Raw genomic sequence first — 13,498 nt, forward strand, 5'->3', positions numbered from 1 at the left:
AGGATGAACAGAGAACTCGTATTAAAAGCAGCAGCCTTCGGCTCAGCCCCTTCATAAACCTCTTGCCCAGGTTTGCAGTGAGGTGCGCTGAGCCTGGCTGCAGTTTTTGGCACCCATCAGGGACTGTCAGTGAAGTTTCGCACCATCTTATAACACAGCAAAGACCTCACTCGCTCTGCTTCCCCAAAGCTACTGGGAGAGAATTCTCTTTTTCCCCCTCCCTCTCCACAGATAACTGGAAACTTTCAGGCTTGAAGTATTCCATTCCTTCTAAAAATAAACCATTTCTTTTCGTTGCATACAAATAGCACATTAATTTCTTCCACAGTATCATGCATGGAGCTTTAATGATACTTTAGATCACGGCTTCCATGCTATTAGCTAACATGTTATTCAGGTAACAGCTTTACATGGAAACAGGATCAGAAGGGACAAGAAAATACTGTTCTGTTGTGCTGGGTTTTTTTGTTTGTTTGTTTGTTTTTGTTTTTGGGTTTTTTTTTTAATAAGGAATCTCACACCTGCAGCACAATCCTGCTCAGTACAAAAATGCCTCCAGAGCAGCACTCAGCTAACTGTATTCCCTGGGAACTAATCATGCTTCGTTCATGCTTTGTCTCTCTCAACAAGGTGCATGCTTTCCCATTCTGTTAATAATTCAGCCGAGGCTACTCAAGAAAACTCTGGGAGTTAATGGAAAAGGTTGGTGCCTATAAGCACCCGACAGGAATTGCTATCTGGCAAGAAGGTGGAGCCTCCCATCTTTCCAAAAGGAAACAATAGCGTGGTTTGTTTGTTGTTTTTTTTTTTTTTTGTATAAGTTAAATGATAGAGAAGCTCATCTGTCAGGAAAGAGGATCTGTAAACCTGAGGCTTTATTTGCAAACAAGTCCCCCTTCCGTACTGCATTCCCCTTTCATCTCCCCATGCAGCAGGAGCCGTGCAAGGTAATCATGGTTGCAACAGAAAGACAACTTAAAACAATCGAGACCCACAAAGAAAACAAACCGAACTCATGCCTTTCTCTATCAAAACAGACAAACAGACAAGAATAGTAGCTGAAAAGTACTTACCGACTTTGGGCTCTTCTTTGGGACCGGCAGTCCTGAAAAATGGCAACAAGGGAAAAATAAACATTAGCATCTAAACGTTACCTTCCCTTAAAGAAAAATCCCTAGGTGTATCATCCGAACGTAGCCATCTGCAGAGTTATGTCAGCTTTCCCTCTCGCATCGGAGTTACCAGTCTGTTCATATCGAATCAAAGCGCAGGGAGAGGGAGAGCGAGCGAGAGACGGGAGCGGGGAAGAGGGAGCGGGGGGAGAGCTCTATCTGCATTAGCTATGCTGACTTGTGCTGCAGCAGCCGGGAGGCTGGGAGAGAAACCCACAGCCCTCAGCGGCCGCCGAAACCCAGCACTTGGGCAGAATCTCAAATGCTCCCCTGGATTACGGGAGACTTAGCTTACAATTAAGCTGAGGCTATTTCCTTTTGACGCGATCGGCTCGGCGATTTTATCGGACCAATCGCAGCGGCACAGGGGAAACAGGTTGATTTTTTAAAAAGTATTTCTCTAGAAATTGATTTTTTGAAAGGAAAATGTGCGTTGGCTTGAGCCAGGAGGCACGGGCTGGGCAAAGGAAAACAAAAGCATGCAGAAGAATAAGCTTTTATCCCTAAAAACGTGAATGTTACTGAGGAAACATGAGTTTTCCTTCCTGTCTATCCCAAGTATGTATCTTTGAAGCCAGGGATTTCATCTGTTAGTTACAATTTCAGAGAGCTGAGGCTTGAAAATGGCACTGGAAATGTCCTGACCCTTGGCGGGGATGCTAGGGAGCCTGGAGAAGCGGGGACTTACACAGGTTGCAGTTGACGCAAAGGAAGAAACAACTGGGAGGGCATCAAAGAAGGTTTTTTCAAGGACAATTTTGCATTTTGGAGCAGCCTTTTACTCGCTCTGTGTTGAGCAAGAGAACTCAAGCGGGATTTCTGTTGACTAATTTGCATATAGGCTCAATTCCCAGCAGTGAAGGAGACACTTGGCTGGGGGATTTACCTACAGCACAGGACAAACTCTTTCCCGGGCATTTTGCAAATCACCTTCCTTTTCCTCCACTGTTGGAGGAGAGGGAACTCCCCGTATTTTGCTCCATGTGACACTCCAGAAAAGAAACATAAACCAGACCAGAAGATTACACTCCACTCCACATTAAGTGCTCAGTAATTCAGATGGTTGAAATCTGCTTTTATCTTTAGGATGTGATTTACATGGCATTTATGTCACATTATGTTTTCTACTTTATGCATTTTGTTTGTGCTAAAACCCATGCCCTCATCTAACTTTTACACAGAGAATAAAATGTGTGATGCAAGTGAATTACAAATCTGTCTAGGAAGAAGCTCATTTTAAGGTAATCTGGGAGACATTAGTTCTGAATAGGGAAGATCCACAATTAAAAATGATAAACAGAGCTCACTTTGCTGCCTGCTCACCGTCTGGGATGCAAACTGTAATGAGTACTTAAAATGAAATATTTTCAGCTTTTGAGGAATATCTGTGCTCTGCACGTCACTCTGATGCATTCACAGCCAATAGCTGATAACCCTCCAGGCACTGATTGATCGAGGGACAATGAAACATCAAAACTGTTTGAACTAAACAATCAAGACCCCAGCTTCATTTCTGCTGACGGTGACTGCGTTTGTATCATACACTTAAAGAGGAAAGCTCTAATAACATTCATGGCAAGTCACATTTTTAACAGGCATCATTTATCACAGAGATAAATACACAGATAGAGATTCTCCCTCTCTCTCTCTCTCTCTCTCCTTCCACATGCATGCACACACGTTTACTCTCCCTTTCCAAGAGATGCTCTTTCCTATTAAATCAATAGGTAGAACAGATCCCGATGCACGCACGCACACGCGCTTAACAGACCAACATGAGCCAGAAAAGGTATTACAGCAATTTATACGTTCCCTGCAAAAAATAAAGCTGAGATGCAGCTGGGCTGTTGGTTCCAACTGTACCAGAATTCAGTTTATTACACCACAAGTGTTGAATGTTAAAATTTACTAAGTATGAACCACTGAACAAACCTTTCCTTCAAAGTTTGTCATTAATTTTGTCTGTTCCGATCCAAAAAAGATGGAAAATGGTTGAAAAAATAATGGAAAACACATCAAGGCCATTGTTTGGCGGGTCTTTGAGAGACCAATGAATCTCACTGTGTCACTGCTCTGTGCCAGACTTTGCTTCAGAACAAGCAGTAATTGACTTTTTACCAAAACAAGGGACTGCAAAACACATTAACAAATGCTGGTAGTTTTTCACGGGACAAGCTTATATGTCAGGGGAATAACCTGCTTGTACATTTTCCTGTAAAAATGTTATTTATTCACCTAATTACGGTCTTATTTTTAAACTCCAGTTTGTGTTGCAGCAGGCCAAATGAGCAAATGATAGGTATAATAGGTACTTTTCATGCTCAGATGATGGAATGGATACAGTACCTAACAGCAATGAACACAAAGCTCTCGAATAACCCCCAAATCCTGGGAGTACCACTAACAATAAAACCTAAAAAAAGAAAAAAAAAAAATTGCCCAAGACTATGAATTACAACATTCACCTTTTGATTATATTAAGGTGTCCTGTCACTGCCCTTTCATGGCATGCTCACCTTTCTGGCTGCCCCGTTCTCTCCTGAAGCCTCACTACAAGTTTTCCAGAGGTCAATGAGACAAGCATGGACTTAACACCCACTCTGCGTCTCCTTGGCATTGTCCAATTTTTTAGTGGTTAGAGTAATGTCATTCACATTCCTGGCTAAGAGAAACCAAAAGGCCTCTCCGCTGCTCTGCCCTCAAATCTGGTAATGGAATAGTAACAGTCTGTATCGACACTGTTTGCGCTGTAATTCCTCAGTGATTCAATGCCCATGGACACCTCTCACTAGCTTTTGAAATGTATCCTCTAATTTGGAGGGTTTTTGGAGTTGCAGATTAGAGAAGGTGGAAGAGTCAACCAAGTGGGGCTGTTGTCATCACAGAGTTAACAGTGTTTTAAAACAAACAAGCACATCTGGTAAACAATGTCAATATGACCTAAAACCTCTTGAATAGGCTCATTGTAGCTACTTACTAAACGTGCCTGGAATTAAATTAATTAGAAAACAGAAATTACTCCCCTCTAAATAACAATGTAATAAAGCAACTGCTTAATGAAAAATATCAGTGAGCAATCCACAAGCACAAAAAGGGATTGTAATCGAACTAAATTCACAGACTCGTCAGCAAGGCAAGAAAGGCTTCATACAAGGTTAGTCAAAAATGAGTCAGATGCAGGGATCTAAATTAAACTAATTATCACAGAGATTATTACATTTATCTTAACAAAAACCTCTCTCTTTTCTCCCCAGTACTCCCTAAAGCTCTATGTACAGCTGGCTGCATCCATCTGCTCAACTACATTTTGTAACATAGGGGAAAAAACGCAAATCATTAAGCAAGTTTTGTACCATGACTTCAGCACTCTTAACGCCATTATCCATCAGGAGCAATGTTTCTGTTGCATGACACTGTATTATGTTGTAAGTGATGCGGTCCATGAAATAAGGCCACAACCCAGCTTATTCCATATTATTTGGTATGTGTTAATCTTGCCATCGTGTGTGGCAAAACATTTGGAGCTGGGAAACTGTAAATTCTCTAATCCTACCTTTGGTCTTCATGGGAAGAACCCATAGGACAAAACTGTGACTCCAAGTTCTGCTGTTTCTAACATGCGGTGGTCCTCAATTTTTACAGGAACATTTTCTCAAATGTTTTGCCTTTATGCAACCAAAGTAACATGGGAAGACCACCACCCATGGCAAATTGTTTTACTCAGCATATACAGAATGTGACGTCTGACTACAAATCCATACCATAGCCTGGGACTGATTCTGGTGAGAGCTCAAAGGCCACAAATGCTCAAAAATTACCTAGACAGACACCAGACACATCATGCCCTGTTCCACAGCCCCATGTTTTAGAAAGAGAGTGGGTCAAAAGTATCAAAACTTGAATCTTAAGGAAGACCTAGCTCTAGGCACCACAGAGTCATCCAGTCAACCCAGCTGAATGGCTCAGTTATGTGAAGGCCAGTTGGTGAGAACACTTCACCCTCCACCACAAAAAAACCCAAAACCAAAACAAAACAAAAAACAAAAAAAAAAAATCGGTGGGCTTTCAACTGAAGTTGAAACAATTCAGTACTAGTTTTCACAGTCCATCCATAGGACAAAGGTACTTGAAATTGCTAAGAGACAGTCTAGAAGCCAGACTGTCATCTTACGGATTGCTTACAATGTATGTGGCTACCGCTCAACATTTTTCAGTTTTGGGGTGTTTTTGCAGATGGAAAAAAAAAAACCAAACCTGTCTAGATCTTCACTTCTCATGATTGCTTAACACCTCCAATCTGAACACCTTGTGAATTGCCCACGTCCAGCAACAAAAAATCACCACAGGTGAACCTCAGTGAAAAGGTCAGCCATTTGGTTTTGCTATTAATGTCATCTGCAGCCCAGAATACAGAACAGCTGAAAATTAGCAGGAGATGAATAAAAACACAAGAAAAGAAACATTTCAGACTGCGTCACAAGCTTAACATTTACAGAGAAAATGTTCCTGCCTGGAAAAAAAAAACCAAAACCAAACCAAACAAGCTTTCTAAATAGCACTGCTTACACTGTGCTGAATAAAACCCAAAGGCTCTATGAAAGAAAACAGACACTTGCAAAAATGAGGGGTAAAGTACTGGAGTCAGGGGGTACACAGTCATATACCTGGCACTGCACACTGATCACTGCTTTCTGTCTGCAAAACAAGGAACTTTAAATAATTAATGCTAATGGCCATTAGTGCCGCAGCGGGGTGATGGGGCAGGGGACAGGAGGTTGGTGGTGACAAAGTGATCCCCTTGATTCTGTATAATCCATTGCCAAAGAATTTCTAATAAAGGATAAATATTACCTAAAAAATAGGTAGAACTTGATCTTTTTCGGACTGGAGAACAAGAAAACATCCCAGAATAATCTACAGCAAGAGAGACAAGCCTATACAGGTGCTCCTATGAGAAGCACCATCAAGAAGAAAGCCCCTACCTTGTCCCCGCCCAACTTTTCTGCTCATCATCGTGATTTGCATAATGAGAGTGTTACTGCACTAGCAAAAAAATTAGCTATGCAATATAAGCTTTAAGCGAGAGAATAATTTACACTGCGAGGATATAGCCCTGCCATAAATCAAGTTTGGTAACTACCAAATACAGTGAAAAATGCCACATTTCTAATGCTAATGCTCAGTGCTAATATTAAGAAAGCGATGTTTTCAAGAGACCATCTCAGGCACTATTAACCCACCAGAACTGGCAAAAAACATAATGAGGCATAGTATATTATTGCTATTAACAAGAATTTCAGTTCTATATGCTCTAAAGATGATACATTGTATTAGCCTCAATTACTCATTTTTGGTCAGGATGCGAAATAATTCCTTGTAACTGAAGTCTCAGTCATATTTTCAGGATCTCAAACCAGAATTGATTTTAGAAACGATAAAGAAGAAACAGGCTAATAAAATGCTACTTAATTACTACGAAAATATAAATTTAACTATGTAGTAAGCTACATATGGTAATGCCAAGACAGTAAGATAATGAAGAGTTAGAGAATTAGGGTGAACAATTACCCATCTAATGTATGGTTGAAAGCATGTCAGTAGTCATTATATTTTTATTTTGCTCATTAAATGAAGAGGTTGAGCTGTTGGAGTCACATACTTAGATGAAAATCTCTGTTAATATTTAAAAAAATATGTACACAGACATTAAATTTCTGAAACCTCACAAACTTGAGAAGGTAAACACCAGAACTGGAAAGTAATTAGAAACGCCCATGTTCTTTTTACATAGATATGTGTGTATATACATTATTATAGATATATTTTTTCATATACATCAGCATACATGTGTGGATCTGCATGAAGGTACCTACCCTTTTCCACAAGCCCACAAAATCCACGACTTGCAAGCTTTATTTCTGGAGCACATCTCACAATTTTTGGGGCGTGTGGCAATGTTGTACCCAAACCCCCTCTCCTCAGCCGGCTGTCCCGTGGCACGGCCACGTGGGTACTGAAGGGCAGCAGCACCTCACGTGCCACTCCAAGATCAGCACGGAGGACACTGGTAGAGGAGAAACTGCATTTTGCTATTCTCACATCTGTATTTATCCTGCTTAGTGAGGGTGTTTGTCTTCAGACTTACCACAGCACCGTTACAAGGGTGTAAATCCACATGCTCAAACCTGTGTGGCTTATGGCAGATTCTCGTATTTTGTATTTGGAGAGCAGCCTGCACAAAGGGGACACCTACAAAGAGGGCCACTGTGGCATTAGTTTGATGTTGCTATTAATAAATAACAACTCAATAATAACCTAATATTTACGGAATGCTTAGCTAGATTCAGACCTGGAGGGTACACACATGGCACGCTAAGACAGAAAATCTTTACTAGAGGACAATGGTTTTGCAGATGTTTTCATAAAATGTAACTTTATTAGATTTCAAATACAGTTTTCTATTAAAATTAATCACTAAATCTACTTCCAAGTATGTAACTGTGTATCTCAGAAACTTAAGGATAAGGATGGATTCAAGCCCTCTGGGAAACGATACTCCCCTGCCAACTTCCCTACCAACATTACCTTCATCTGCCCCAGCCACAGGGCCCTGACTGAGCCAGCTGTGTCATCTCCCCGACACTCAGCCTCCTCTACCAAACCTGCCTGGTCTCCTGGTCTACAAGCCCCGCCAACTTCTCAAGTCCAACTCATTGCAGGTCTTCTGGCACAAAACAATGTCTTAAAGCTGGTGTAGTCCTAATTACTGCGACCATTACAAAAATAAGTGCATCTGACAAAGACAAAATAAACATGAAAATGAATAACTAAAATCCTAATGCAGAATGGGAAAAAAAGAAAAATAAATTCACACTAGAGAGGCTTAGAGACATGAGTATATATATTTAAAAACAATCTGTCTCAGAACACAACTATTGACTAGTCCACTACAAAGCCATACTTCTTCTGCAGTTTTGCCCACCTGCTATTGCTTTTAATGACTCTCCAAATGTATGTAATCACACTGATAAACAAACATCTTTCTTGGATTTCCAATACCTCATTAATTCCATTATGATTGGTTACTATAATGCCAAATCAGGGCAGCAGCCATTGCACCTACCTGAAACCTGGCTGATAAAAACTCATTATTTACAAGTACATGCAGACCAAAATGCCACACAGGCGATATATAAGGGTAGGAGGAAAAACTGGGTGGAATAAAACCCTCCTTGCTGCACAGCTCCATGTCTGCTCTGTTTCCTGCTGTGCAAATCCTGATGAAGATGTGGGAGGCACATCCCTAGCTAAATCTGCCTTATCTAATGCATAGTATTAGGTTCTGCTGTGCCACCTTGTGTTACATCACATCACATTTGATATAAAACAACACTGTGTGGGTTTGAGTTGCTCCACTTATACCACTTCAGCATTTAATACCAAAACCAAATGAAAACATAAGGGGGGGGGGGGGGGGGGGGGGAAAAGCCAACTTTAAAAACCTCAAGCTAGGGAGGAAAAAAAAAGCCTTTGGAAAGAATTTCAGAGCTCTCATCTTTCATTTGCTAAGCAACCTCCTGTTTTGTTCTCATCTAAGAGCCTACCGCTTTCTGCAAGATAAGGTGGTTCATGCAATAAAACATCCTGATGGGAAGATTTCAAACATTTTTTTTCTTCCAGCATTCAGCAAATGCTTTGGTTTTCTTACTGATTTTAAAGCAGATCTAGATTCCCTGCCACAGAAAGGCAGCCGTGCGCATAACGTGCACACCACTATTGTGCTGTCAGCGTGCAAGATTATGCAGAACTGACATTATTTCATTATTCCAAATATGTTAATTGTCCACGTCCTTAATAACTAAACTACAGGTTTCCTCCTGGCCCTAAAGTACGCTTTGTGAAATACCTCAAAACTTTAGGAAATTATCTCAGCTCTTAAATTAATTCAAAATGTGTAACAAAATGCCAAGTAATGAATCAGCAACTGCTCTACCCTATTTTACTCTTCCAAGTGACTCTGGAGCTCAGATGACACATGTATCTGAGGGACACAAGCTACAGCAGAGACAGGCCGCACTGCCACAAAAATGCAGGGCAACTGATGTAAAACTACTGCTGACCCAAAAAGCAGATTTCACAGGCCATCTCTTCATTTGCTTACTCATTTCTAGAAGAGAAACAGTGCAAATGGAGTTAATGAAGGGTAGCTGAGGGGAAAACACTTGTGCCTCAAATGACTAACAGATCAGTGTCAGCACTTTGCGTGTAGCACACCAGCAAGCGCTGGAAATTCTGCAGGCAATTAAAATGTCCACGTACCAGCGATGATGATTCTCCTTTATTATTAGAACTGTAATATTATAAAGCTGTTGTTTTTGGAATCAGGTGCTCATATGACAATGTGTTTCGCTTGGAGTTTCTTAGCCTCCCAGGGTTTAGGAGGAAAGGCAATTGGGTATGAATACTAGAGGCTTGAAATAAAGACAGAAAGAACTCTGATGAGGTATTTCTATATCTGGTATTTTTAGGAGCTTAACGTAGGGTTTTTAAGCGCTTGGGCTTTTTCAGATATTTGGATATTTGAATTTGTTGCTTATTTCAATGGGATGCCTTGCATTGTGAAACTCCAGCACGACCTGGTAATGCTAATTAATTAGTTCCTGCAAATGAACTATTTGTATGAGCGTTAGTAACACACATCAAACTACTTGGTGTCTGAACAAGCTACCGACAATTACCCTTTGTGGCTGCAGGCATTTGAAGGCATCCAAAACCTTGGTGAAATCCTGCTGCCTCCTGGAGTCTAATGGGAGCCTTGCCATGGACTTCAGCAGCACCAAAATTCCCCCCTTCATGGTTTTGGTAAACAGTTATCTCAAACCTTGCAAATTCAGATCATCAAAAACAAATGGCTAATGTCACTAAGATTAACACCTGTAAAGCACTTTGAAGGAGAAAAACACTGTAATCCCAAAATATTACATTATTTATAAGACGACCTGATTTAAAATGTTAAGTTTGGCTTATTTTTATCACAAAAAGAAAACAAGTTCTTGCTAGTTTGCTTTACAAAACCAATTACCAGTGATCAGTGTATGGTGCTGCATAACAATACCCAGCGTTGCCCCAAAAACGCGTATCTAACACTTTGGAGCTGTTTAGAGGAAAATTAACTTGCACAGTGGATTGAAATACATGCACATAAGCAATTCTAATAAGGGGTATGAACTTCAAGTTTCTTATTAAAAATATCAAAATGTGTAACATTTCCTTTATTTCATCTTTTCCTGACTTCAACTGATTTTTGTATCTGCTCCTTTATATACTAGTCCCTAATCAGAGTAAGGCTGTAGGAGAATAGTAAATGTGACATCAAACTTGCTTTAAAGTCTCATCAGCTTTTTTTGGCCTTGTTAGAATATAATTCCACTTACCAGAGAGAGGAGAATAACAGGAGTGACTTGGTGTTTTGGAAAAAAAATAAGGTGCAGTTACTCCCAACTAAAGGTTTCCCTAGACCTGCCCCCTCCCTGTATGTAAGTTGTAGGTTTTAGCAACGTATTTTTATTAGGATTGTCTATTTTCAGGAAATGGAAAAGTAACATCTCAAAACATTAAAAAACCATTTAATTTCATTTCTAATGCAGTTTGTAGACCAACTTACAAACTTTACTAATCTGATTCCCTTCTTCCCAGAAAAATCTCTTTAAAGGAAACAGTAACAAAAATAGACAAGAAAAAACAAATGACCACAGATATTTTAAATGTCAAATGAGATTCCCAATTTAATCAGGAAATCCATAACTCTGGAATTACAAAGTAATAACCCTGGAATACAAAGTAATGAACTTGAAAAATAAATCTTGGCATTGCACATGGACATATATTTCTTTAAGCATGCTATGATCCTGATTTTTAAAATATAGTTTATGAAGTAGTGAGGGGTGCCTATGAGCTATCAAAAATATCCCCTCACCTGTTATTTCTGGATGGTATTATTTGTACTACAATATCAGGTATTTTTCACTCTACAGCTCAAAATAACCTATACTGAGTGACAAATCGCTGAAAGATTCAACCAACAGGTTTGATGGGAGATACCTGAGTAGAAGGTACTGAGAGCTCTGGTAGCTGGTGGTGGTTGACAGAAGGTAAGGCAAGGAAAAAAGGGGTGACTTGAAATGGGATTTTCAAAAAATGTAGAGGTCAGCTGAGCACACCAGATGGCAGAGAGGAATTAGATCGGCTCCTACTCTGGGTGAGGGAAGAAGCTGCCACAACGGGGGGGACTGGGGAGTAGGGTAAGAAAACCAACCACAAAGGTGGCATGTGTGATGATTGGTACCAGCAGTTCTGTGCTCAGCAAGATGGGGTTCAGGGGGGTTCCTACAGATCCAAACATGGGACAAAGACCTCAGTATAATGCTCTGTATTACGAACTGAAAATCCAGCTGAAAATGGTGAACTTTCCTTCCCTTTCCAGAAGCTTTGGCACGGGCAAACAGGCTCTGTGGTAACAGCCAGATCATTCCCAGGTTGTGATTTTTGTCCTAAATGCAGTTTGGACTCCCTTTTTCTCTAATTTAGCAGCTGCTAAGACAGTTGGAAATTTTTCTGGCACCTAGATGCTTAAGTGGCATGACTTTCAGCTCGCTCTTCACTGCAAGCCTAAAGGGCAAACAGAAGTGAGTGGCTTGTTCAAAAGAGTTCAAGTCTGCACTGAATAGCTGATTGCAGCTCTAATTACCACGGTTTTACATCATTAGGGATAGCAACTGAAAAAGGAGCTCTAATTTCAACACCATGAGATACTGTTTTTTTTGTTTTTTTTGTGTTTTTTTTTCTTGGCTCTTACCACTAAATGATCCATTTCCAACACTTCTGGTAAGGACAGGAAGGGAAAATTTCCTTTTCATGGGGAGAGAGGATCTTGCTAAACAAGTACAAGGACAATATTTTTCCTTATAAAATTCAGACTGATAGGTGTTTGTGGTGGGGCAGAAAGGATTTGAGTAATGAGGAGATGTCCTCTGAAACCTGCAGCAGTAACAGATTTAGCTCAGATATTTAATGCTCAATGCCACTGCTCATTTTTGCCTGAGTATTGTATTTTGACACTCCAGATCTCAAAGAGCAATCTGATTTCAATTATACTGTTAGAATGTGCTTGCAATTATAAGTTGTTATGATATATTGTTTGTAAAGTTTTCCCACTGTGTCTAAAGGATCTTGTAACTCTCTCTACCCTGGCTGGTGGGAGCCTGAAGCTGCAGCAAGCACTGTAAAGGAAAAGACACGTCTCTCTGTATTACTACGTGATGTTTCAGTGGCATGGACAAAAGATAGAGAGGGAAAAAAGACATCCTTCCATTTCAGGCTACAAAAAGAGCTTTCAAATGCAGGGCAGTTGAATCTAGCCTACATTTTCAGCACAAGGAGGAGTTAACTCCTCTCTGTGGGAAGTGTTGGAGGTTAATTACCCTCACATGCCAAGAGCATCATCAAAACAGCAAGGGAAGGTCCATCTAGCTCAGGAGACTTAATAGGTTTATTGCTTTAGAGCTCTGTAATTTTTACATGGAGATTAAGACTCAGGAGCCCATTGACGGGCATTTAACGATGCAGATGTTGCTTTGGTTCTTCTTCCCATAAAATATATTTAGTTTTGAAACTCCAGAATATATATCATATATTTTTCAGAAGACAGATTCCCATTCCCCAGCTTAATGTGAACTTGGCACTAGGGAAAGCTATCAGAAACCCCACTGACTGGCACATGACATGTGAGTGACATTTCACCTGCATGCTTTTACTTTGATCTGAAGCAAAGCAGGAACACATCTTCAAGGGGATTAGGTAGATCAGGCTCGAGGTTTATGCTGTTTTCGACCTTCTAGTGAATAAAGATGCTAGTGAGCACTGTGAAAGCTTTGAAGGGAAACTGCCCATTCAAACCTGCATGCAAACTGCTCAGCTTAATTCTTGTAACTGAACACAAACTAATCACAGTATTTTTGGATGACCTGAAGGCTGACCTAAGAAAAACAAAAAGGTAAAAAAAAAAGGAAAAAAATAATGCTCTTTAATCTGAGGTAATTCACAGAACACATCAATAAGACATACAAATGTTCTCACTGAAACAAATATTAGATCTTAGTGACTCCAAAAAATACAGCACAGTAGTTCTGCAGAATAACTTGTTCTGAACAGCCCCCCACCTGTCCCAGCATAGACACAACTCCCAGAATAAAAGTCCCTTGGGAAGCAGTGAAATTATTCTGACAAAATGTTGTTTTTATTCTGAATAGAATCTGTGCAGAATGGAG

General features: G+C 40.3%; 1 protein-coding gene across 15 annotated transcripts in view; it reads right to left on the reverse strand.

Annotated features, from left to right (window-relative positions):
• The window catches only part of MAGI1 (membrane associated guanylate kinase, WW and PDZ domain containing 1), a 354,965-nt gene that overhangs the window by 38,145 nt on the left and 303,322 nt on the right, over positions 1-13,498 (reverse strand). For all 15 annotated transcript variants that reach the window (XM_074913910.1, XM_074913919.1, XM_074913918.1 and 12 more), the window contains exon 13: positions 1,074-1,105. In XM_074913910.1, coding sequence (XP_074770011.1) covers positions 1,074-1,105 — 32 coding nt within the window. The remainder of the gene's footprint in view (positions 1-1,073; positions 1,106-13,498) is intronic.

This window comes from Athene noctua, chromosome 10 (assembly GCF_965140245.1).
Source record: "Athene noctua chromosome 10, bAthNoc1.hap1.1, whole genome shotgun sequence".
In the NCBI taxonomy this organism is placed as follows: Eukaryota; Metazoa; Chordata; class Aves; order Strigiformes; family Strigidae; genus Athene; species Athene noctua.